Genomic DNA, 27,637 nt, shown 5'->3' on the forward strand with positions numbered 1-27,637 from the left:
AATATCCATGTAAGCCTCCCAGGCCCATGTAGGCCAGGGTTAAGAAATTGTAGATAAATAATATTAGGTTCGTTCCACCAATTTTATGCCAAGTCTAACTTGGTCAACATTTTTTTTTTCACCTAATTTTAACATTCTGTCATAAAGAGCACATGTTCAAATTCATAAAAAACTAGTTTTCTATCTCAATAAATTACATTTAAAAAAATGACTATAGTAACTGCCTATTAAGTGAGGAGACAGTCCTCTGTAGCTCAGCTGGTAGAGCACAGCGCTTGTAACGCCAAGGTAGTGGGTTTAATCCCCGGGACCACCCATACACTAAAAATGTATGCACGCGTGACTGTAAGTCGCTTTGGATAAAAGCGTCTGCTAAATGGCATATTATATTACTATATTATGTCTCCAACTCTCCATAGAAACAAGTTTCTGGTAAAGTGTTACTTTAAACATTGTATATGTGATATGACAGGACTGCATGTCTTTGGATACATAGTCCTGTCCACTGGAAAGCCTATACCACATGCCCTTAACATGTTGAAAAACCAATCCATAAGTAACAGGCTCAGCTGCCTGCCCTTGAAATACACACCCAGGTCACTTGTCTGTAATGTCTATAATGTTACCTTGTTACTTTGTTCTGCGTTCGGTTTCTTTGTTTATTCCACATTGAAATACACGGTCATACAGTGCATTCGGAAAGTATTCAGACACCTTTACTTTTTCCACATTTTGTTACGTTACAGCCTTATTCTAAAATGGATTAAATAAAACGTTTTCCTCATCAACCTACACACAACACCACATAATGACAAAGCGAAAACAGGTTTCTGGATTTTTTTCTCTCACATTTATTAAAATGTAAGTATTCAGACCCTTTGCTATGACAAAAAATACAAAATGTCATCAATTTTACAATAAGGCTGTAACGTAACAAAATGTGGAAAAAGTCAAGGGGTCTGAATACTTTCAGAATGCACTGTATATACATGTTGGTTGTCATACTCGGCAACAGGTATATTTTGAGAGTAGAGTCAGTGGGATGTCAGTCCAAAGATAGACTGCAGCCTGCTGGAGGAGGGTTCTGTGTGACATGAGACTAACATAGTGGGCCATGTGAAGGATAGTCTTACATGTTCCTCCCATTCCTGTCATTTTTTTCCCCATGGTGTACATGCAGCACATAGGCTGACTGCCCACTGGGTGCTCTTCTATAGCCTGTGCTTCTGGCTAACGGCATTACGCATTAAAACGTTTTGGGAAATGTTCCGTGTAATTTATTCCGATTGGCTCTGACTGCCCACTGGGTGTAAGAAGTACTGTTTACTGCTGCACAGTACTGGAGGGCTTTCCCCGAGAGGCAGGAGACGAGGGCGGACACCTTCTCCCGCTCCGATGGGGCCAGGCTGATGTTGGAATAGCAGAGCTCCAGATGGAGGAGGAATCCCTGGCAGAGAGCAGCTGTCCTGTCGAAATCCCGTGGTCGGGATATATGGATCCCGACAGATCGGGTCCTCTCCTCTCCAGGCGTTGGACGACCTGGAGAACCTGATCCATCGCTTCTCCCAAGCTGGCTAGCATCGTCGAATGCTCCTGGACCCGTGCCACGACTCCAGGCATGCGCTCCTCTCCTGCTGACTCCATGTCGGGTGGGTGATTCTGTTATGGGTAATTTGAAGGAGTCCGGCGCAGGAGGGTAAATCACAGAATACAGAGTTACGCAGAAATGCGTCAAACAGTCTGGAACCAAACAGGCACACAGGGAAAATATACCCCGGCAAATACAAAATAAACTGAGCTCAACTGAGCTCCACTCTCCTCACAATAAACAATCACCCACAAGGACAAGGGGGCAGAGGGAACACTTATACACGTACTAATGAGGGGATATGAACCAGGTGTGTGTAATAAACAAGACAAAACAAATGGAATGATGAGATGAGGAGCGGCAGTGGCTAGAAGGCCGGTGACGACGAACGCCGAAGCCTGCCCGAACCAGGAGAGGAGGCAGCTTCGGAGGAAGTCGTGACACTGTCCAACGTTATGAAGTACTGTTTACTGCTGCACAGTACTGCAGTTACTGTATTAGCCTGCGCTCTGTCCAACGTTATGAAGTACTGTTGTGGGAAGGAAGCCACTGGTTTATTTGACTCTAGTATAGTTTATTGCATCCAGAAAATGTGTGGGTCAAGTCGCACAGTAAATGCCCCCCAACCATTAACCATGTCGATACAGCTTGTAAAGGTTAGCCTATAGCTATATAGATATATAGATATATAGATATTCCACCTTGCTACTTTTCATTCATTACCTGCACCTCCATTATTTTGTTATCTAGTGAATTTCAATTATGTTTCTGGTAGTTTTTACTTGCTTGCTTGCCTTGCTACGGTTTTGGGTTAGTGTGTCTCTAATGCATGGCTGAAGGCTGGCAGGCTATAGTGCATCATTCTCCCCAGAACTCTTCTGACATCTACCAAGGACAACATGGTGTCCTGGCAGGCTAGCTCCCTTCGGACGTCCTCCCGTAGATGGCACCACTTGTTGTTGAAGAGTCTTTGATGAACCTTTGGCAAAATGTTCCTTTTTATCAGAATCGTGTTGGGCATTGATGAATAACTTCCCAAGTGTTGTACTGTGGGTTATTAATAGTAAAAGCCAAATGTAGGCTCATGACAGTACAGTCGTTTTCATCACCTTGTTTATCCATTGCTCACAGCTCATCCAATCCATCTTCACAATGCCAAGTGATATGCACGTCACTAACACACTTCCACACACACACAACCTATCGTCACACACACACACACACACACACACACACACACACACACACACACACACACACACACACACACACACACACAAACACAAACCAATGTCACACACACTTCCACATGCACAACCTCCTACAAAGCTCCTCCTACAGTGATTACCTCGTTCCTGCTATCTGTGTGGCCGGGGCCAGTAGGACAGACCAACAGAGACCTGCTTTATGACTGGAGAACCAATCCTCAGGGAGGAGACAGTCCTGCAGGCCAACAGAGACATGCTTTATGACTGGAGAACCAATCCTCAGGGAGGAGACAGTCCTGCAGGCCAACAGAGACCTGCTTTATGACTGGAGAACCAATCCTCAGGGAGGAGACAGTCCTGCAGGCCAACAGAGACATGCTTTATGACTGGAGAACCAATCCTCAGGGAGGAGACAGTCCTGCAGGCCAACAGAGACATGCTTTATGACTGGAGAACCAATCCTCAGGGAGGAGACTGTCCTGCAGGCCAACAGATGCAGATTTGTATACCTCATATGATGGGATATGACAATATAGACAGGAATATCAGGAATCTGTCCGTGTAGTTGGGCGATCACACATTTTTTTCAATGGTTAAAAACCGCTTTGAATAGGGCGGCAGGTAGCTTAGTGGGTAAGAGCGTTGTGCCAGTAACAGAAAGGTCGCTGGTTCTAATCCCCGAGCTGACTAGGTGAAAAATCTGTCGATGTGCCCTTGAGCAAGGCACTTAACCCTAATCGCTCCTGTAAGTCGCTCTGGATAAGAGTGTCTGCTAAAATGTCAAAATAAATATATATATATCTGTCCACTGTAGTGTATGAAAGGCATCAGTCTAGCAACATGATCACACCATCTACTGGCTGTTTGTAGAAGTACCAGAGCGGCTTTTCAACCCATCTAGCTGACAACACTGTATTTTGTCTGTCCGTCAAAGCCACGGAGGGAAATATAATTAAAAAGTGTGTATGTTAGCGTGTTAGGGGACACATGACCTTGACAATCATACGGTACGGTACGTTCTGAACTGGTCAGACAGCTGCATTACAGGCAGAGGATTAGAGAAAATGGTACCAGCAATCACACAATTACCAAAGGTTCCCCAAGCAATAGCATACATATTGTTGGATAGATATGAATCTCTAAAGTATGAAACCATCCATTTTTTTCAATGATGTATATGTCAGATCATGTTCTTTATATAACATGACAGAAATAATGGCATGAAATAAAAATGAAAGAATATAATCCTGTCCATTTGAAATGTCAACACTAGATAACAGTGTGCAGTTAGAAACATAATTATAATCCAGATTAAAGCTCTGTGATTTTCCAATCTTATTTCAACAGATGTTAAAATCTCACGTCATAACCACCACTCATATTCATACAGAGAAACAATCACAACATCATAGACAGCCGCTAGTCATTCAGAGAAACAATCAGATCATAGACAGCCGCTAGTCATTCAGAGAAACAATCAGATCATAGACAGCCGCTAGTCATTCAGAGAAACAATCAGATCATAGACAGCCGCTAGTCATTCAGAGAAACAATCAGATCATAGACAGCCGCTAGTCATTCAGAGAAACAATCAGATCATAGACAGCCGCTAGTCATTCAGAGAAACAATCAGATCATAGACAGCCGCAAGTCATTCAGAGAAACAATCAGATCATAGACAGCCGCTAGTCATACAGAGAAACAATCAGATCATAGACAGCCGCTAGTCATTCAGAGAAACAATCAGATCATAGACAGCCGCTAGTCATTCAGAGAAACAATCACAACATCATAGACAGCCGCTAGTCATTCAGAGAAACAATCAGATCATAGACAGCTGCTAGTCATACAGAGAAACAATTAGATCATAGACAGCCGCTTGTCATTCAGAGAAATAATCACAACATCATAGACAGCCGCTAGTCATACAGAGAAACAATCAGATCATAGACAGCCGCAAGTCATTCAGAGAAACAATCAGATCATAGACAGCCGCTAGTCATTCAGAGAAACAATCAGATCATAGACAGCCGCTAGTCATTCATAGAAACAATCAGATCATAGACAGCCGCTAGTCATTCAGAGAAACAATCAGATCATAGACAGCCGCTAGTCATTCAGAGAAACAATCAGATCATAGACAGCCGCTAGTCATTCAGAGAAACAATCAGATCATAGACAGCCGCTAGTCATTCATAGAAACAATCAGATCATAGACAGCCGCTAGTCATTCAGAGAAATAATCACAACATCATAGACAGCCGCTAGTCATTCACCGGAAGTGTGATTTTATTATTGCATCCAATTCAATAATATTCAAAAACATATATAAGATTTTGTTCAACATTGGTCATCATGGAATTATGAGGTACGGGAAGTCAAAAGCAACAAATGTAATACATATTAATGAGATAGAGCACACTGCAACACAGTAAGGCTCCCATCTTAAAGGTACAATCTGGGATCAGGCTGGGAATCCGTTCAATAGGCATCTAAATTCGTGATATATCCAATGGGTGTTAGAATACAATACAATAAATCCCAGATTGTAGCCTCAATAACCAGAGAGAGTGCACTCAAGGCTGAGATCTGGTCTGATACTCAATCCAAAGCTACATGGCGCCTCTGTTGTAGGGTGTTGTAGTGGAGAGGGAGAGAGGGGGAGGACAGAGGAGAGGAGAGGGGGAGGACAGAGGAGAGGAGATGGGGAGGACAGAGGAGAGGAGAGGGGGAGGACAGAGGAGAGGAGATGGGGAGGACAGAGGAGAGGAGATGGGGAGGACAGAAGAGAGGAGAGGGGGAGGACAGAGGAGAGGAGAGGGGGAGGACAGAGGAGAGGAGAGGGGGAGGACAGAGAAAGGAGATGGGGAGGACAGAGAGAGGAGAGGGGGAGAACAGAGGAGAGGAGAGGGGGAGGACAGAGGAGAGGAGAGGGGGAGGACAGAGAAGAGGAAAGCGAGGAATAGTAATGGAGGATTGATCCACCACCAGTATCAGTCACTGGGTAGTGACTGATGTTATCTATATCCCCGGTAGGGTCAGGCAGAGATTCACTACAGGTGTGTGCGTGTGTGTGAGCGTGCATACACCTGCCCCCACCTGCCACCTCAGCCCCCCAGGGACCCCCAGCGCCCAGTAACTAGGCAACTGAGGCCTTTGGATTGGATTCTCAAGGGCATGACCTTATGATTAGTTCAATCTAATCACAAGGTCATGCCCAGGTCAGAGGTCAGCTAAAAAGGTCATAGGTCAGATAAACAGGTCAGAGGTGCAGATAAATACAAGTCAAACATAAATACATTAAATTATATACACAACAAGCAGGATGTATAGATATGCAGAGATTGGGGGAAATCGAGGGGCCTGGGTTTGTCAACCTTTTCAGAATAAGAGTCCCCTTTTCAAAATAAGAGTCAATCGCTGATCAATCTCGATCAATTCAAGAGCTGTCTCATTCCTATGTCTGTGGACAATATGATTTACAGAACGTTGTCAAGGAGACCAGAACAAGCAGTTGTTCAATAGATGTCAAATCTTAAATAATGACTATGGATAGATAATCTTAAATCATAAAACAACGAAAACAAAAGTAAAATATACAGCAAAATGACAAAATAACATGTTATATCATATATCATCAGGTCAGTACCAGCGCATTGTTGTCTCGCAGACATTTTACTGTCCACGGTTGACACCATTCAATGACCTCATGTTGCTAAACCTGGATCGTGTTCATTAGGGCATGCAATGGAAAACTTTTCAAAACGGAAAACAAAAATGTGCTTTTTTTTTGTCCACGTAGTCCCTCCAAGTTTCAGTCCGTTCTCTTCTGTTTGGTGCCTAATGAACAAACCACTATCTCCGGTTTATCTTGTGTTTAGGTCTGGCGAACATCTCATTTACCCGTCTATCCGTGTTGTTATGGACGAAGAGCTGTAATTCAATTCACTGTGCCTCCGTCTGTACTTCCTGTATAACCACACACAGACAGGTCATGTACAGTACAGTCTACACCACACACACAGACCTCAGATGTATGTCTGTATATTCTCTGTACCCATAGGGGAAACAAGGTTATCATTCTGTGGCTGAAGTTGTTAAAAAAAAAAAAGAGAATGGCTGAAAACTGTGTGCAGTACATCTCTGTCAACAAGCTTTCGCTGCCATGTCGCCTAAGGTCAGGTGAATCGTGTGTGCGCGCGTGTGTGCATGCGTTTCGTGCGTGTGTGTGCTTTTGACCTGTTCTCCCTAAGGACTGAATGTCTGTGCTCAGTGACTGGCTGACTGGGGAGGTGCGTGTGTTTCTGGTGCTCCTAAATTTAATGTGGTGCTCCTAAATTTAATGTGGTGCTCCTAACTTTTATTGCTACCAATGAAAAATGAAAATCTAGAGCCCTGTGTGTGTCTAGGCAGAGGAGGCGCCTTGCAGGAAATATGACAGACTGCCAATAGCCAAAGCTGAATGAGTTAACATTTACTTTATGCTTTAAGCTGTTTTCCTTTATGTTTTTTTCCCCTCTATTCTCACAAGGATTACTGTATTCTCACAAGGATTACTGTATTTCTTTTTATCCAAACCCCAATGATTCATTTCCAAACTGTTACTTTAAAATGCAGTCACTTGTCAAAAACATACATTCATGTCTCTTGATAAAATAATATGTTTGATAACTAGTCTAGCAAAAAATGTATATAGTATGTAAGCATATATTCTTAGAAAACATACACATAGGTCCGTCCAATATGGCTGAAACAAGATATTGGAAGACATAACATTGACATTTTTCAGTTAATTTCTGAAATTACAAAAGTGCAGTTCAGTCATAGTTCTTTACCTTCCGATCAAGTCTCTTTGGTGGCCTCACGTTCACCACACCTCCACAACATGTTATCACAATACACTGAGAAAATATCATAATATTAAAAAAGGAAAAATATTTTTGGTGTTATTCCAAACTTAAAATAATCTCTATAGGGTAAAATGTTAGATAAATACCCTACATGACCAAAAGTATGTGGACACCTGCTCGTCAAACATCTCATTCCAAAATCATGGGCATTAATATGGAGTTGGTCCCTCCTTTGCTGCTATAAAAGTCTCCACTCTTTTGGGAAGGCTTTCCACTAGATGTTGAAACATTGCTGCAGGGACTTGCTTCCATTCAGCCACAAGAGCATTAGAAAGGTCGGGCACTGATGTTGGGCGATTAGGCCTGGCTCGCAGTCGGCGTTCCAATTCATCCCAAAGGTGTTCGATGGGGTTGAGGTCAGGGCTTTGTGCAGGCCAGTCAAGTTCTTCCACACCAATCTCGACAAACCATTTATATATGGACCTCGCTTTGTGCATGGGTGCATTGTCATGCTGAAACAGGAAAGGGCCTTCCTCAAACTGTTACCACAAAGTTGGAAGCACAGAATCGTCTAGAATGTAATTCTATGCTGTAGCGTTAAGATTTCCCTTCACTGGAACTAAGAGGCCTGAACCATGAAAAACAGCCCCAGACCATTATTCCTCCTCCACCAAACATTACAGTTGGCACTATGCATTCGGGTAGGTAGCGTTCTCCTGTCATCCGCCAAACCCAGATTCGTCCGTCGGAGTGCCAGATGGTGAAGCGTGCCTCATCACTCCAGAGAACGCGTTTCCACTGCTCCAGAGTCCAATGGCGGTGAGCTTTACACCACTCTAGCTGATGCTTGGCATTGCACATGGTGATCTTAGGCTTGTGTGCGGCTGCTTGGCCATGGAAACCCATTTCATGAAGCTCCTGACGAACAGTTATTGTGCTGACGTTGCTTCCAGAGGCAGTTTGGAACTCGGTAGTGATGATTTTTACACGCTTGCGCTTCAGCACTCGGCGGTCCCGTTCTTTGAGCTTGTGTGGCCTACCACTTGCGGCTGAGCCGTTGTTGCTCCTAGACGTTTCCACTTCACAATAACAGCACTTACAGTTCACCGGGGCAGCTCTAGCAGGGCAGAAATTTGACTGACTTGTTGGAAATGTGGCATCCTATGACGGTGCCACGTTGAAAGTCACTGAGCTCTTCAGTACGGGCCATTCTACTGCCAATGTTTGTCTATGGAGATTGCATGGCTGTGTGCTCGAATTTATACACCTGTCAGCAACGGGTGTGGCTGAAATAGCCGAATCTACTAATTTGAAGGGGTGTCCACATACTTTTGGATATATAGTGTATGTCTGAACAACAGCTTTTAAACAAATACCATAACACAAAATTACAATGTGAGGATATAGGCTACAATAATAATAATAATAATAATAATACATTGGTCAGTATACTTTCTTGTGGTTTAACATTATCCAACAATCCATGTTGATACAGTACCTCCTGAACATAGTAGAAAAATACTTAACCCAGCGGGCAAAGATGGTTGAAATGACGTCATTACCACTCGTTTACAACCAGAACTAGTTTCGCCCACTGGGAACTCTGTCCTTTCACGTTACTTCATTCACGCTGCATTAAAAATAGATCTCTGTCCTAAGTTTTTTTTCTCCTCCAATATGGATATGCACTCACTCACACCCTCCTTGAATAGAAAACCTACAATAGCGATTAAAAAAACAAAATGCCAATACCGAAGACAATTTCCTCATAGTTCAGGCATCGCAGGAGGGTGTGTTTAAACCTCACAGGTTGGAGGGGAGTTTGGAGAGTCTGTAGTCTGCCTCGGAGGTCTTGGCCGGGGTAGCAGGGCGACTGGGGTTGGGATGCGAAGAGGTCGGTGCGCCTTGGTTCATGGGAGTTGGAAGTTCAGATCCCGGGGGAGTGTAGTGACTCAGAGGGGTGGCGTGGCCTGGGAGTTTATTACTGCTACCCCCTGCCATGGGAGGAGAGGAGAAGGGGTGAGAAGAACCAGACCCCCATGAAGGTATGGAGAGAGCCCCTTCCTGGGGAAGGTAGCTGCGTGAGCCAGAGGTGGAAACAGTGGAGATAGTCCTGACATCCTGGGTGAAGAGATCCACTAAGGACTCTGCCCTTCGGTCTACCCGAGCGGGGTATGACGTCTGTGGGGTGAGGGAGCTGTGCGAGCCCATGGCGCTGGAGGGTTGGCTGTGGAGCTGGCTGAGATGGCTGAGCTGGCTGTGGTGATGATGGGGAAGCACCGTCCTGCCTGTCACTGGGCTCTGGAAGGTGGGGCTGGGTGCCACCGGCGGGGTGCAGGACGGGGAGCCATCCCCTGATCCGTACTGGGCCAGCGAGGCCAGGGCAGAGTGGGAAGAATGGGCAGAGTGCTCCGGGAGAACCTGCGGGAGGAGGCCGGCGTGGAGGCTGGGGTGGAGGCCGGGGTGGAGGGTGGGGTGGAGGCTGGACTGCAGACCTGCCAGACTGTGTTGCACCAGGGAGGATGGGGCTCCAACACCTCCAACGCTGGCCTGTTGTGGGATAGGTACAGATAGAAACCCACTGGAGCTGTGGTGTTGGGTGGTGTAGCTAGGGCTGGTGCTGGTGTAGGAACAGTGGGAGTGGGGGGGGAGGAGGAGGCCTGCTCTCTCCTGATGTTCACCAGAGCCCATCCCCCTCTGGATGTGGTGAGAGCTGGTAGCGTGAGAGTAAGAGGAGGCGTGTTGCTGTAGCTGGCTCAGGATAGGGCTGACAGAGCTACAGATGAGAGGACTTAGGGTGGAACCAGAGGGGGCTGAGTGGGCTGAGAACCTCCCCGAGTCCAGGGTGGGCCTCCCTGACGCCCCCTGCTGGTTGGAACCTGGTGGGCTACAGGGGTGGTGTTGGTGGAGCAGGGCCGTACAGGAGGAGGAGGAGGGTGGATACCCCTGGATGGAGGCCTGGCCCAGGGGGATGGGAGAGCCTCCGCTGTGCTGGGCCTGGAAGTTGTTGGTTGTGGTGGGCTGGTACATGGAGGTCATAGGTGACAGAGGAGACATGGAGGAGGCGGTGGAGACTAGATGCTGCGCCCGGAGCGAGGCTAATATTGGAGTGTCCACTCCAGAACGGAACTTCACAGAACCGGCCGGGGATGCAGCCCCGGAGCCATAGCTGGGAACGCCCACACTTCCAGCTGCAGACACGCCCACAAACACGCCCCTCTGCAGATGGTGGCCTCCTGGATCCTTGAACGACCTGGAGATGGAGAGCGGACGGTGGAAGAGGATGGGAGGGAGCTGGGTTTGGAGCTGGGAGTGGGAGAAGGCCAGAGCCAGGGAGGTGGTGGCTGCAGCGGCCTGGAGGGGGCCCTGGACCAGCGGAGCCCAGATGACCCCCGGGGTGGAGGTGGGGGATGGGGGGTCCAGGGACTGGGGAGAGATGTTGCTCTGGATAGCCATGTCTCGGTCGTGCTGTACAATCCTCTGGATGATCTCATTCTCCTGGAGGTTCACAGCTCCTGAGTTCTGGGCGACTTTGTGTCGGAGAACAGAGTTCCTCTTTCCTGTAGAGAAGAAGAGAGAGTAGTAGTAATGTGAGGAAAGGGATGGGGTTAGGGTTAGGGTCTGTCTTGTAGATTCCAAACCTTCTAAAGCACCCAGAGAGCAGATTTTCTGACCTAAAGACGACAGTTGCGGTCATCTTTGGGTGTTGCTGTCATATTATATTCAGAATGAGAGAGAACCAGAATTAGTAAGGTATATTAAACCCTGCCTGTCATCCATTAAATCACAGCTAAATGAGGGGCTTTTTAACACGATGCTTTCACCACGCTTTCACCTCAGGACAGTGAGATAACGCTCCCCTTCTGAAATTAAAACGGTCAAATGTGCTGACATAAGAGATCACCAACTTTAATTCTCACACTTGCTTTTCACATATTCAGCTAGTTCAAATCCTTCCAGGTTATAATTCACATGCATGTGCTTCATTCTATAGCTAGACGACTATCTCCAGGAGGGATAAGTATCATTTATATCTTTATCCGTTGTGGTCTAGTACTGTCTTGTTGCTATCTAGGGTCGTCTACTTGAAATGCTGTCTGTCTTCCCAGTAGCCTACTTCGTGTGTGAACTGCTGACTGCTCATAACTTGCAGCTGATTGTTGATAAATCAACCAGGATTAAGGGGCAGGGCAATTTGTGACTGTTGTTGTTTTGGTAATCAGTAGCTGTACTGGAGGGGGAGTGATTTCTCCTCTCCTAGGCAATCAGCAATTAGTACTGGGAGGTGTGCTCTTCACCTCTCAGGTTGCAGGCACTGGTTACAGTTTGAAGCTTTCTCTTGAGTGGGCAGCCTGATGAAAGCCAGTCAATATTTAAATCACCCAGAAAGTATACCTCTCTATTGATATCACATACATTATCAAGCATTTCACACATGTTATCCAGATACTCTCCCTTCTGCTAAATCCTTCTCCCTCCTGTCTCCTGATTCTGCCTCTTCGACCCTACTCTCCTCCTTTTCCGCATCCTATGACTCGCACTGTCTCCTTTCCTCCCGGCCAGCTCGGCCCTCCCCTCCTGCTCCATGGCTGAGTGACTCATTGTGAGCTTACAGAACAGGGCTGCGGGGAGGAAAACGTAACTTCCAGAGGACCTATCATCCTTTCACTCCCTCCTCTCTACCTTCTCTCCCTCTGTATCTGCTGCTAAAGCCACTTTCTATTACTCAAAATTTCAAGCTTCTGCCTCTAACCCTAGGAAACTATTTTCCACCTTCCCCTTCCTCCTTAATCCTCCACCTCCTCCCCCTCCCTCCTCCCTCTCTGCGGACAACTTTGTCAAACACTTTGAAAAGAAGGTTGACGACATCTGCTCCTCGTCCACTGGTCCCACTCACACAGAACTACCATACGCCTTGACCTCTTTCTCCCCTCGCTCTCCAGATGAAGTCCTGCGACTAGTGAGGCCTGGCCACCAAACAACCTGCCGGCTCAACCCCATCCCCTCCTCCTTTCTCCAGTCCATCTCTGGAGACCTTTTCCCATTCCTCACTTCCCTCATCCCTGACCACTGGCTGCGTCCCCTCTGACTTCAAAATGGTTTGAGTCGCTCCCCTCCTCAAGAAGCCAACACTCTGACCTCTGACGTCATAAACTACAGACCAGCCTTCTTTCTATTCTTTCCAGAACACTTGAGCGTGCCGTCTCTGACCAACTCTCTCGCTATCTCTCTCAGAACCATCTTCTTGACCCTAACCAGTAAGGCTTCAAGACGGGTCACTCAACTGAGACTGCTCTTCTCTGTGTCACAGAGGCTCTCCGCACTGCCAAAGCTAACTCTCTCTCCTCTGTTCTCATCCTCCTAGATCTATTCGCTGCCTTCGACACCGTGAACCATCAGATCCTCCTCTCCACCTTCTCAGAGCTGGGCGTCTCAGGCTCTGCACACTCTTGGATTGCATCCTACCTGGCAGGCCGCTCCTATCAGGTGACGTGGAGAGGATCTGTGTCTGCACCACGTTCTCTCACTACTGGTGTCCCCCAGGGCTCGGTTCTAGGCCCTCTTCTCTCTATACACCAAGTCACTCGGCTCCGTCATATCCTCACATGGTCTCTCCTATCATTGCTATATGGATTACACTCAAGTCCTTCCCCCGCACATTGACTCTGTACCAGTACCCCCTGTATATAGCCTCGCTACTGTTATTTCACATTGACTCTGTACCGGTACCCCCTGTATATAGCCTCTCTACTGTTATTTCACATTGACTCTGTACCGGTACCCCCTGTATATAGCCTCTCTACTGTTATTTCACATTGACTCTGTACCAGTGCTTCCTGTATATAGCCTCTCTACTGTTATTTCACATTGACTCAGTACCAGTACTTCCTGTATATAGCCTCTCTACTGTTATTTCACACTGACTCTGTACCAGTTCCCCCTGTATACAGCCTCTCTAATGTTATTTCTAATTGACTCTGTACCAGTTCCCCCTGTATACAGCCTCTCTACTGTTATTTCACATTGACTCAGTACCGGTACTTCCTGTATACAGCCTCTCTACTGTTATTTTATTACTTTTAATTTTTTACTTTATTTAGTAAATATTTTCTTAACTCTATTTATTGAGCTGCATTGTTGGTTAAGGGCTTGTAAGTAAGCATTTCACGGTAAGGACTAAACCTGTTGTATTCGGCGCATGTGACAAATAACATTCGATTTGATTTCTGACACCCAGGTGGCGACACGCATCTCTGCGTGCCTGGCATATATCTCAGCTTGGATGTCGGCCCACCACCTCAAGCTCAACCTCCACAAGACGGAGCTGTTCTTCCTCCCGGGAAAGGCCTGCTCACTCAAAGACCTCTCCATCACGGTTGACAACTCCACGGTGTCCCCCTCCCAGAGTGCAAATAACCTTGGCGTGACCCTGGACAACACCCTGTCATTCTCTGCAAACATCAGAGCAGTGACGCGCTCCTGCAGGTTCATTCTCTACAACATCTGTAGAGTACAACCCTACCTCACACAGGAAGCGGCGCAGGTCCTAATCCAGGCACTTGTCATCTCCAGTCTGGACTAATGCAACTCGCTGTTGGCTGGGCTCCCCGCTTGTGCCATTAAACTCCTGCAAAACGCTGCAGGCCCTTTAGAAGAGTATTGTGAGGCTTGTATGTGCTCATGAGAGTCTCACCTTTCCACAGAGGGGTCATATTCGTGTGTAACCCAAACCGTTCGGACACGACACACAGACTTTGGCAGAGGAGGCTGTACCAACTTCAGACGAGTTGTAGAGCAAAACGGGGAACACCACCGTGTTCGTGAGAGTCTCATCTTTCCATCGGGGTCATAATAGTTTGACCGCTACAGACGTTTGGTGAGAAGACCGATTTTCAGGATGTCTCATGGTCTGACAAACACCGCTCTAAATCTGCCACCTTTCACCGCAGATGCGGAAGGGCCATATCGGTGGATGCGGTGGATTGAGACGCAGCCCCATGCAAACAATATCTCTAGCTTAAACAGACAGATATTTGATGGGGATTATTTAAATGTTAATTACATTTTAGGCTAAGGGTTATTGAGGAAATATTGACTTACTGTGATATGTGGTTGTCCCACCTAGCTATCTTAAGATGAATGCACTAACTGTAAGTCGCTCTGGATAAGAGCACCTGCTAAATGACTAAAATGTAAATGAAGAACAGTACATAAATAGCCTAGAAAGTACAGTAGAGCTGCTCTAGGACTGTCGCACTGAGTTTCCCAAAGTATTTTTTGCTGATAGTACGTTATTTATTTCGCTGACCCAAACTCATACAACGGCAATACGCTTCATTTTACGAATTGTGTTGTTGAGAGGAATATCATACTACTTTAGCTACAAAGGCTTTGGGAAAACCAATCCCAGGTTGATGGCCCTCTTTCCACTGTACTGTAGTTGTCACCTATGCGGTCCAGCCGGTCCAGAGCCACGGTCTCGAAGGCCCGTCTCATCATGGGGTACTCCTCCAGGACCTCGTTGAAGTTGTCCACAGACAGAGAGTACAGACGGCAGTACGTCTCCGCACGAACACTGGCCGTTCTTCTGCCTCGAGTCAGCAGGCAGATCTCTGCAGGGAATGGAAGAATACATCAGTTATGGAATAGATTGTCAACCGACCACTTGGCTTTTGTTAAGTCCTCCACGTATGTTAAATATATTTTCCCATAATTATATTGAGGATATTGAAGAGAGAAGCACTTGTCCCATGTAAAAGGGGTACACAGAATACATTATTAATATTTTTTCCCAAAACAAAATGTTACAAAATGGCTGATATTCTCATTATGAAAGGTATGTTTTTCATCTCAATGACTGTATTTTTGGAATTCATTCTATGTACTGTCATGTACCAGAGGAGAGAGAGTCATAAAAATGATAATATCAACATAAGTCGATAAAACACAAAAAGAGCAGTGTTTTCTGTACTAACTCCACAGATGGAGCACTTAATGCAATTTTAGAGCTTAGAGTTTTGTTCTGACCTCATCTGTCCTGCTACAGCCAGCCAGATCAGGGAAATAAAATAGTGAATTTTTTTTATCTCTCTGGCCTCCTTTAGTTCAATTTAGGTATTTAATTTATTTTTTCATGTCATGCAAACATGACAAGTGAAAAGATTTCAGTGACACAGGCCTAACACATTTCTGTTTGCATGAATTTTTGTAATAATTATTCCTTACGGTATAATTCACATAGTGGTAACAATGGGAAACCCCACTACAAAAGGACTATGGTCACAAGTTAAACTCCAACTCAATCCCAAGCTTTTTGGAGAATTTATTGCAGCAGTGTGTTACACACAGTCATATTAATCGAATGAATCAATTAATTATTACAGGAGAATAAACTCCATGTTCACGGAGTTCATGGGTTTTTATTGTGAGATTTCGAATGAGTAAGATTTCCAAATGTATTCATTACACATGGCAAATAAACTTCAAACTTCAAATACTTACCATCCCAAAGCAACGTATTTACAATACACTGTTTCCAGTGGTATAGTGGAGGTTAAACGCACATAAACGAAGTTTACAAAAAATATATATATTTGGATTGCGCGTTCACCCACCTTTTGTATAGGGATCCTTACTTTACTCACCACCAACGGCGATCAGTATTTACCCACCTACTGTCTTACCACTGCATCACTGATTGTTTCATTGTTAGTAGTTTGTCAGTGTGGATATTGTAACAGAGGCTCTGTGACCTTTGACATTCTTCCTACCTCCAAAGTAGGACCCGTCAGACAGCTTGGTCTCCTTGGTGCCCTTGGTGATGACGCAGACCACCCCGTGTTGGATGAAGTACATCTTTCTGCCGACGGTGCCCTCCATAACCACATTATCCGTGGGCTGGAACACCTCAAAGCGCAGCTTGGTCAGCACTGACGTCACAAAGTTGGGGTCGGCGTTGGCGAACAGAGGCATCGAAGCAACCAGCTTACGACAGTTGAAGTTGACAATCTCCTGCAAAGACAGAAAATATGTAATATAATAGAAAAACTAATAAAACAATATTGTAAGTACATGAACACTAATTTGTGCCCTAAAGGGAAAAATCAAGTAAAAACAAATCTTCAAAATAGAATAAGGTTCCAGCAAGGTACTTAGTGGTATCATGACATGCATTCAGTAGGGTCTCATAAAGGCTGTGTTTGAGAGGATCAAAACTGCAATGTATCATGGGTAAATTGTGACTGACTGATGATCTACAAATAATAATGAGTTGTTATTTATGATGCAAGGTGATTTGCACCGTCAACTGCAATGTCGAACAAGCCCATAATCCCGTTCTCAGAAACTTCCGCTCAAATGCTTGAAGAGTCTGGTGGACCAATGCGTCAAACTTGGCCTTCGTTAGCCAATACAGACAGACCAGGAGAAACTCCTGGTGCATAGGCATTGGCTTAATCAGCTTAATCTACCAACCAATCATCTCCCACAACACCTTCCTCCCTAACCCGCCCCCGTAAACTAGCACACCACAAGCACAGAGGCATGTTTTGCAGTCGTGTGATTCACTTAAATTAAATGATGACAAACACGTTACTCAGTAAGGTCACTGCCATAGAATTCGATGGTCACTCCAACTAAGGCAAACTTTGAATCGTTGATGTACCAGGCTTATATACGGTGTGCATAATAGCCTGGGGACGAGGTCAGGGCTGTGCATAATAGCCTGGGGACGAGATCAAGGCTGTGCATAATAGCCTGGGGACGAGGTCAGGGCTGTGCATAATAGCCTGGGGACGAGGTCAAGGCTGTGCATAATAGCCTGGGGACGAGGTTAGGGCTGTGCATAATAGCCTGGGGACGAGGTCAAGGCTGTGCATAATAGCCTGGGGACGAGGTTAGGGCTGTGCATAATAGCCTGGGAACCGGTCAAGGCTGTGCATAATAGCCTGGGGACGAGGTCAGGGCTGTGCATAATAGCCTGGGGACGAGATCAAGGCTGTGCATAATAGCCTGGGGACGAGGTCAGGGCTGTGCATAATAGCCTGGGGACGAGGTCAAGGCTGTGCATAATAGCCTGGGGACGAGGTTAGGGCTGTGCATAATAGCCTGGGGACGAGGTCAAGGCTGTGCATAATAGCCTGGGGACGAGGTTAGGGCTGTGCATAATAGCCTGGGGATGAGGTCAAGGCTGTGCATAATAGCCTGGGGACGAGGTCAGGGCTGTGCATAATAGCCTGGGGACGAGGTCAGGGCTGTGCATAATAGCCTGGCGACGAGGTCAAGGCTGTGCACAATAGCCTGGGGACGAGGTCAGGGCTGTGCATAATAGCCTGGGGATGAGGTCAGGGCTGTGCATAATAGCCTGGGGACGAGGTCAAGGCTGTGCATAATAGCCTGGGGACGAGGTTAGGGCTGTGCATAATAGCCTGGGGATGAGGTCAAGGCTGTGCATACTAGCCTGGGGACGAGGTTAGGGCTGTGCATAATAGCCTGGGGACGAGGTCAGGGCTGTGCATAATAGCCTGGGGACGAGGTCAAGGCTGTGCATAATAGCCTGGGGATGAGGTCAAGGCTGTGTATACTAGCCTGGGGACGAGGTTAGGGCTGTGCATAATAGCCTGGGGATGAGGTCAAGGCTGTGCATAATAGCTTGGGGACGAGGTCAGGGCTGTGCATAATAGCCTGGGGATGAGGTCAGGGCTGTGCATAATAGCTTGGGGCCGAGGTCAAGGCTGTGCATAATAGCCTGGGGACGAGGTTAGGGCTGTGCATAATAGCCTGGGGATGAGGTCAAGGCTGTGCATACTAGCCTGGGGACGAGGTTAGGGCTGTGCATAATAGCCTGGGGACGAGGTCAGGGCTGTGCATAATAGCCTGGGGACGAGGTCAAGGCTGTGCACAATAGCCTGGGGATGAGGTCAAGGCTGTGCATACTAGCCTGGGGACGAGGTTAGGGCTGTGCATAATAGCCTGGGGACGAGGTCAGGGCTGTGCATAATAGCCTGGGGATGAGGTCAGGGCTGTGCATACTAGCCTGGGGATGAGGTCAGGGCTGTGCATAATAGCCTGGGGACGAGGTCAGGGCTGTGCATAATAGCCTGGGGATGAGGTCAAGGCTGTGCATACTAGCCTGGGGATGAGGTCAAGGCTGTGCATACTAGCCTGGGGATGAGGTCAGGGCTGTGCATAATAGCCTGGGGATGGGGTCAGGGCTGTGCATAATAGCCTGGGGATGAGGTCAAGGCTGTGCATAATAGCCTGGGGACGAGGTTAGGGCTGTGCATACTAGCCTGGGGACGAGGTCAGGGCTGTGCATAATAGCCTGGGGACGAGGTCAGGGCTGTGCATACTAGCCTGGGGATGAGGTCAAGGCTGTGCATAATAGCCTGGGGACGAGGTTAGGGCTGTGCATAATAGCCTGGGGACGAGGTCAAGGCTGTGTATAATAGCCTGGGGACGAGGTTAGGGCTGTGCATAATAGCCTGGGGATGAGGTTAGGGCTGTGCATACTAGCCTGGGGATGAGGTCAAGGCTGTGCATAATAGCCTGGGGACGAGGTCAAGGCTGTGCATACTAGCCTGGGGACGAGGTTAGGGCTGTGCATACTAGCTTGGGGACAAGGTTAGGGCTCATATGAAACTTCTAAGAGACATAATGAACACAGGTTTATTTATGTAGATCATTTAATGATAATTTTGTATCAGATCTTCAACATAAAACACAAAAACATCCCACGTTCATAGCATTCCGATAACGATGATCTTGTGATGAACATCAAGTGTGGCGACATTTAGACATGTATTAGGCTACATTACAATTCAATCATTGTTTACAGTATGTCCCTTATCTGCAGCAAAACCTCAACCGAACAGACACATTTTTAGCCCAATCTACAGGCTCTCGATCAGCTCACGTTGCATTTTTCCCAAATCGTAGGAAATCAGAGCAAACCCGGCGTAAAATGTAACGCCGCAGCCAGTAAAGTGTAAGCACATACCCGATTTGCAGTTCATGGCTCTCACTGGCTCTCACTGGCTCTCACTGGCTCTCACTGGCTCTCACTGGCTCCCGGGCACTCCACGGGCACTTACGGCGTCCCGATAATTTTTATGTTGAATATATTCAGCCTTAAATCGGCCATTATCGCCAAGTGTGAGCAGTGCTCAGAGCAGCTACTCAGAACTACACTGAACAAAAATATAAACGTAACATGTAACAATTTCAAAGATTTTACTGAGTTACAGTACAGTACATACAGTTGAAGTCGGAAGTTTACATACACTTAGGTTGGAGACATTAAAACTCGTTTTTCAACCACTCCACAAATTTCTTGTTAACAAACTATAGTTTTGGCAAGTCGGTTAGGACATCTACTTTCTGCATGACACAAGTAATTTTTCCAACAATTGTTTACAGACAGATTATTTTACTTATCCACTGTATCACAATTCCAGTGGGTCAGAAGTTTACACACACTAAGTTGACTGTGCCTTTTAACAGCTTGGAAAATTCCAGAAAATGATGTCATGGCTTTAGAAGCTTCTGATAGGCTAATTGACATAATTTGAGTCAATTGGAGGTGTACCTGTGGATGTATTTCAAGGCCTACCTTCAAACTCAGTGCCTCTTTGCTTGACATCATGGGGAAATCAAAAGAAATCAGCCAAGACCTCAGAAAAAAATTTGTAGACCACAAGTCTGGTTCATCATTGGGAGCAATTTTCAAACGCCTGAAGGTACCACGTTCATCTGTACAAACAATAGTATGCAAGTATAAACACCATGGGACCACGCAGCCGTCATACCGCTCAGGAAGGAGACGCGTTCTGTCTCCTAGAGATGAACGTACTTTGGTGCGAAAAGTCCAAATCAATCCCAGAACAACAGCAAAGGACCTTGTGAAGATGCTGGAGGAAACAGGTACAAAAGTATCTATATCCACAGTAAAACGAGTCCTATATCGACATAACCTGAAAGGCCGCTCAGCACGGAAGAAGCCACTTCTCCAAAACCGCCATAAAAAAGCCAGACTACGGTTTGCAACTGCACATGGGGACAAAGATCGTACTTTTTTGAGAAATGTCCTCTGGTCTGATGAAACAAAAATAGAACTGTTTGGCCATAATGACCATTGTTATGTTTGGAGGAAAAAGGGGGATGCTTGCAAGCCGAAGAACACCATCGTGAAGCACAGGGGTGGCAGCATCATGCTGTGGGGGTGCTTTGCTGCAGGAGGGACTGGTGCACTTCACAAAATAGATGGCATCATGAGGAAGGAATATTATGTGGATATATTGAAGCAACATCTCAAGACATCAGTCAGGAAGTTAAAGCTTGGTCACAAATGGGTCTTCCAAATGGACAATGACCCCAAGCATACTTCCAAAGTTGTGGCAAAATGGCTTAAGGACAACAAAGTCAAGGTATTGGAGTGGCCATCACAAAGCCCTGACCTCAACCCTATAGAAAATGCGTGGGCAGAACTGAAAAAGCGTGTGCGAGCAAGGAGGCCTACAAACCTGATTCAGTAACACCAGCTCTGTCAGGAGGAATGGGCCAAAATTCACCCTACTTATTGTGGGAAGCTTGTGGAAGGCTACCCGAAACATTTGACCCAAGTTAAACAATTTAAAGGCAATGCTACCAAATACTAATTGAGTGTATGTAAACTTCTGACCCACTGGGAATGTGATGAAATACATAAAAGCTGAAATGAATCATTCTCTCTACTTTTATTCTGACATTTCACAATCTTAAAATAAAGTGGTGATCCTAACTGACCTAAGACAGGGAATGTTTACTAGGATTAAATGTCAGGAATTGTGAAAAACTGAGTTTAAATGTATTTGGTAGCATTGTATTTGGCTAAGGTGTATGTAAACTTCCGACTTCAACTGTATAAGGAAATAAATTAGGCCCTAATCTATGGATTTCACATGACTGGGAATACAGATATGCATCTGTTGGTCACAGATACCTTTTAAAAAAAGCAGGGGCGTGGATCAGATAACCAGTCAGTATCTGGTGTAACCACCATTTGCCTCATGCAGCACGACACAACTCTTTCGCATAGAGTTGATCAGGCTGTTGATTGTGGCCTGTTGAATGTTGTCCCACTCCTCTTCAATGACTGTGCGAAGTTGCTGGATATTGGCGGGAACTGGAACATGCTGTCGAACACGTCGATCCAGAGCATCCCAAATAGGCTCAATGGGTAACATGTCTGGTGAGTATGCAGGCCATGGAAGAACTGGGATATTTTCAGCTTCCAGGAATTGTGTACAGATCCTTGCGACATGGGGCCGTGCATTATCATGCTGAAACATGAGGTGATGGCGGCGGATGAATGGCACGACAATGGGCCTCAGGATCTTGCCATGGTATCTCTGTTGCCATCGATAAAATACAATTGTGTTCGTTGTCCGTAGCTTATGCCTGCCCGTACCATAACCCCACCGCCACCATGGGGCACTCTGTTCACAACGTTGACATCAGCAAACCGCTCACCCAAACGACGCCATACACGTATGCCATCTGCCCAGTACAGTTGAAACCGGGATTCATCCGTGAAAAGCACACTTCTCCAGCGTGCCAGTGGCCATCGATGGTGAGCGTTTTCCCACTGAAGTCAGTTTCTCCTACCTACATGTACAAATTACCTTGACTAACCTGTACCCCCGCACATTGACTCGGTACCGGTACCCCCTGTATATAGCCTCGTTGTTGTTATTATAATGTGTTACTTTTTATTTTATTTTGTACTTTATTTTATTTGGTAAATATTTTCTTAACTCTGTCTTGAACTGCATTGTTGGTTAAGGGCTTGTAAGTAAGCATTTCATGGTAAGGTCTGTTGTATTTGGCGCATGTGACAAATAAAGTTTGATTTGATTTGATTTAAACTGCAGTCAGGCCAAGACCCAGGTGAGGATGACAAGCACGCAGATGAGCTTCCCTGAGACAGTTTCTGACAGCTTGTAGAAATTATTTGGTTGTGCAGACCCACATTTTCATCAGCTGTCCGGGTGGCTTGTCTCAGATGATCCCACAGGTGCAGAATCCGGATGTGGAGGTCCTGGGCTGGCGTGGTTACACGTAGTCTGCGGTTGTGATACCAGTTGGATGTGCTGCCAAATTCTCTAAAATGACGTTGAAGGTGGCTTATGGTAGAGAAATTAACATTAAAATATCTGGCAACAGCTCTGGTGGACATTCCTGCAGTCAGCATGTATATTGCACGCTCCCTCAAAACTTGAGACATCTGTGGCATTGTGTTGTGTGACAAAACTGCACATTTTAGAGTGGCCTTTTATTGTCCTCAGCACAAGGTGCACCTGTGTAATGATCTTCCTGTTTAATCAGCTTCTTGATATGCCACACCTGTCAGGTGGATGGATTATATTGGCAAAGGAGAAATGCTCACTAACAAGGATGTAATCAAATTTGAGAGAAATAAGCTTTTTGTCCATATGGAAAATCTCGGGGATCTTTTATTTCAGCTCATGAAACATGGGACCAACACTTTACATGTTGCGTTTAAATTTTAGTTCAGTGTATAAAGGTTCTCTTCAACTACCCCACAAGTTCATCACAACAATGGCACTGAAGGTATGGCATACCCTCACATACCCCCTCAATTAGATTCCTGGTTTTAACACACCAAGCCCTTCACTGACACAGAGATATTTAAAGAGTACATGGTGACTGAAGGAATTTGCAGACAAAATCTATGGATAGTAGACTATAATGTAACCTGTCAAACAGGTAGGCCTACCTCTTAGGTTCCAACACAAAGCCCTCTTGTTGTTAGTAACGTCGAATGAAAATTATGACTGGTTAAATGAATTAGGCCTTCTCGAATTAGCCTACTTTCAGCACCCATGCGCTGTCCATCTCCGATTGCTTGTGCCGCGGCTGCCACTTCAATGCAATGCAAGTTATGTAAGTTACTGAAATCTTGCTTATTGTTAGGTCAATAACTCTAATAAAAAGCTTCATTTACATTTTACATTTTAGTCATTTGGCAGACGCTCTTATCCAGAGCGACTTACTGTAGTGAGTTCATACTTTTTTTATCATGGGCAACAAAACATATTGTTTTTATTTAAATAAATGATAGCAGTAGCAAGCTATCAGAGTTGACCTCTGGCCATCCTCATCTTCCCTAAAACTGAACAGGACATCAGTAGTCCGCACGCACAGATGCTGTGTTCATCCTATGTGCATCGTTGTGCTTCCTCGGTTGCCATGATTATTTATTTACTAGGGCTGCGCCACAGGAGGTTGGTGACACCTTAATTGGGGAGGGTGGGCTCGTGGTAATGGCTGGAGCGGAATAGGCAGAATGGTATCAAATATATCAGACACGTGGTTTCCGTGTGTTCGATGCCATTCCATTGACTCCGTTCCAGCCATTATTATAAGCCGTCGTCCTCCCCTCAGCAGCCTACACTGCCCTACACATGAGCAAACCTGCCCAACAAATATAGCCCGATTCTGGCCCGATTGTCCAATCGGAGTTACCGTCAGGTGTATGTACAATACCGATTACTAGTTCACTACGATTTGGCACCCTATTCCCTACATAGTGCCCTATGGGCCCTGGTCAAAAGTAGTGCACTAAATAGGGAATGGGGTGCCATTTGGGACAGCCTTAGAGTAGTCTACAGGCTACAGATAAGTAATCACATAATGGTTGCTACCCAGAATATTGAACAGAAATCTCCCCTCAACAAAGTCAGCATTTTTTTGGTATCTACTAGCTAATGAGATGAAGGCATCGCTATCAGTTCAGTTCCAGGCCTGCCATCATTAGGATGATAAATAACTGCAGTCATGGGTCGGCATCAGAAATGGCACCCGATTCCCTGTGGGCCCTGTTCAGAAGTAGTGCACTATAAAGGGAATATTGTGCCATTTGGGGGAGCGGTCACTGAGATGATGGAGATTAAAACCTGATTCAGCCAGAACCAGAACCAGAACCAGAACCAGAACCAGAACCAGAACCAGAACCAGGGAGAGTCATTATTATTATCATGACAATGGGTCTGATGTCACATGGAGATCACACAGAGACAATCACACACCACCAACATACACACACACACACACTGACCTCTCTGAGCGGTTCGTTCAGCTCCCCCAGAATGCTCTCCTCGTCAAACATCTTGCCCTGGTAGCGATGTTCGTAGTAGTCATGGACCCTCTGCCGCATGCCGGCAGGAAGCTTGTGGAAGGACATGTACTGCTCCACCTGCTTATACTGTAGAAGACAAAGATAATTGATTAGTTGATTGATTGATTGATTTATTGATTGATTGAAAGACATGTACTGCTCCACCTGCTTATACTGTAGAAGACAAAGATAATTGATTAGTTGATTGATTGATTGAAAGACATGTACTGCTCCACCTGCTTATACTGTAGAAGACAAAGATAATTGATTAGTTGATTGATTGATTGATTGAAAGACATGTACTGCTCCACCTGCTTATACTGTAGAAGACAAAGATAATTGATTAGTTGATTGATTGATTGATTGATTGATTGAAAGACATTTACTGCTCCACCTGCTTATACTGTAGAAGACAAATATAATTGATTAGTTGATTGATTGATTGATTGATTGATTGATTGAAAGACATGTACTGCTCCACCTGCTTATACTGTAGAATACAAATATAATTGATTAGTTGATTGATTGATTGAATGATTGACTGATTGAAAGACATGTACTTCTCCACCTGCTTATACTGTAGAAGACAAAGATAATTGATTAGTTGATTGATTGATTGATTGAAAGACATGTACTGCTCCACCTGCTTATACTGTAGAAGACAAAGATAATTGATTAGTTGATTGATTGATTGATTGAAAGACATGTACTGCTCCACCTGCTTATACTGTAGAAGACAAAGATAATTGATTAGTTGATTGATTGATTGATTGATTGAAAGACATGTACTGCTCCACCTGCTTATACTGTAGAAGACAAAGATAATTGATTAGTTGATTGATTGATTGATTGATTGAAAGACATGTACTGCTCCACCTGCTTATACTGTAGAAGACAAAGATAATTGATTAGTTGATTGATTGATTGATTGATTGATTGATTGATTGATTGAAAGACATGTACTGCTCCACCTGTTTATACTGTAGAATACAAAGAAAATGGATTAGTTGCTTGATTGATTGATTCATTGATTGATTGAAAGACATGTACTACTCTACTTGCTTATACTGTAGAAGACTAAGACGATGGAGGTTGTTTTTTGAGGACCACAATGGAAATAGGAAGAACATAACTACGTGTGTCTCTGGCTGGATCAGCCTACTGCTTTTAATCATCAAATAAATTCAATCAATCAAACAGTTGTCAGATTATGTTTAAACAGGTGATAAATGTACCATTGGTACAGCACAGATATATTATTCCCAGGTACATGGAGAATTACTGTGTGCTGTATGTCATGACAATAGCCTCCAGCACACAGGTGAACTTGAGGCTCCACAGATTACATATGTTTCCGTCTCAATCTCATCAGGATTATGAACAATTGATGTTTGAATAATTTTAGTGTAATAATTATCTATTAAATGACACTTTGAGTATTGAGCCTGAGAGTGCATTTTACTGAGCGTTTCAGTGAACCAGGCAGTAGCAGTTTATCATTGCTCTCATAGGTTGACAGTTAACTGTCCTCATAATCCTCCTCAAAGCTACATGAGAGAATTCTGAATACCAAGGAGTGGAATGGTGCTCTCCACAAACTGCCCTCGCTGCAGAAATAATCTCCCCCGGTTAATCACATTAATAAGGTAGTTAGCAGTCAGCAGGTAGGTCATCACATTAATAAGGTTGTTAGCAGTCAGCAGGTAGGTCATCACATTCATAAGGTTGTTAGCAGTCAGCAGGTAGGTCATCACATTCATAAGGTTGTTAGCGGTCAGCAGGTAGGTCATCACATTCATAAGGTTGTTAGCAGTCAGCAGGTAGGTCATCACATTCATAAGGTTGTTAGCGGTCAGCAGGTAGGTCATCACATTAATAAGGTTGTGAGCAGTCAGCAGGTAGGTCATCACATTAATAAGGTTGTGAGCAGTCAGCAGGTAGGTCATCACATTAATAAGGTTGTTAGCAGTCAGCAGGTAGGTCATCACATTAATAAGGTTGTTAGCGGTCAGCAGGTAGGTCATCACATTCATAAGGTTGTTAGCAGTCAGCAGGTAGGTCATCACATTAATAAGGTTGTGAGCAGTCAGCAGGTAGGTCATCACATTAATAAGGTTGTGAGCAGTCAGCAGGTAGGTCATCACATTAATAAGGTTGTTAGCAGTCAGCAGGTAGGTCATCACATTAATAAGGTTGTTAGCAGTCAGCAGGTAGGTCATCACATTAATAAGGTTGTTAGCAGTCAGCAGGTAGGTCATCACATTAATAAGGTTGTTAGCAGTCAGCAGGTAGGTCATCACATTCATAAGGTTGTTAGCAGTCAGCAGGTAGGTCATCACATTAATAAGGTTGTTAGCGGTCAGCAGGTAGGTCATCACATTAATAAGGTTGTGAGCAGTCAGCAGGTAGGTCATCACATTCATAAGGTTGTTAGCGGTCAGCAGGTAGGTCATCACATTAATAAGGTTGTTAGCAGTCAGCAGGTAGGTCATCACATTAATAAGGTAGTTAGCGGTCAGCAGGTAGGTCATCACATTAATAAGGTTGTTAGCGGTCAGCAGGTAGGTCATCACATTAATAAGGTTGTTAGCAGTCAGCAGGTAGGTCATCACATTCATAAGGTTGTTAGCGGTCAGCAGGTAGGTCATCACATTCATAAGGTTGTTAGCGGTCAGCAGGTAGGTCATCACATTAATAAGGTTGTTAGCGGTCAGCAGGTAGGTCATCACATTAATAAGGTTGTTAGCGGTCAGCAGGTAGGTCATCACATTAATAAGGTAGTTAGCAGTCAGCAGGTAGGTCATCACATTAATAA

General features: G+C 45.2%; 1 protein-coding gene across 1 annotated transcript in view; it reads right to left on the reverse strand.

Moving 5' to 3' along the window:
• Window positions 1-9,449: 9,449 nt before the first annotated feature.
• Window positions 9,450-27,637, reverse strand: part of LOC121540105 (potassium/sodium hyperpolarization-activated cyclic nucleotide-gated channel 2-like) — a 55,713-nt gene continuing 37,525 nt past the window's right edge. The window contains exons 5-8 of the mRNA XM_041848726.2: window positions 24,763-24,909; window positions 16,418-16,658; window positions 15,095-15,259; window positions 9,450-11,206 (exon numbers count right to left, since the gene is read on the reverse strand). Coding sequence (XP_041704660.2) covers window positions 9,450-11,206; window positions 15,095-15,259; window positions 16,418-16,658; window positions 24,763-24,909 — 2,310 coding nt within the window. The remainder of the gene's footprint in view (window positions 11,207-15,094; window positions 15,260-16,417; window positions 16,659-24,762; window positions 24,910-27,637) is intronic.

Source organism: Coregonus clupeaformis, chromosome 26 (genome assembly GCF_020615455.1).
Source record: "Coregonus clupeaformis isolate EN_2021a chromosome 26, ASM2061545v1, whole genome shotgun sequence".
NCBI lineage: Eukaryota > Metazoa > Chordata > Actinopteri > Salmoniformes > Salmonidae > Coregonus > Coregonus clupeaformis.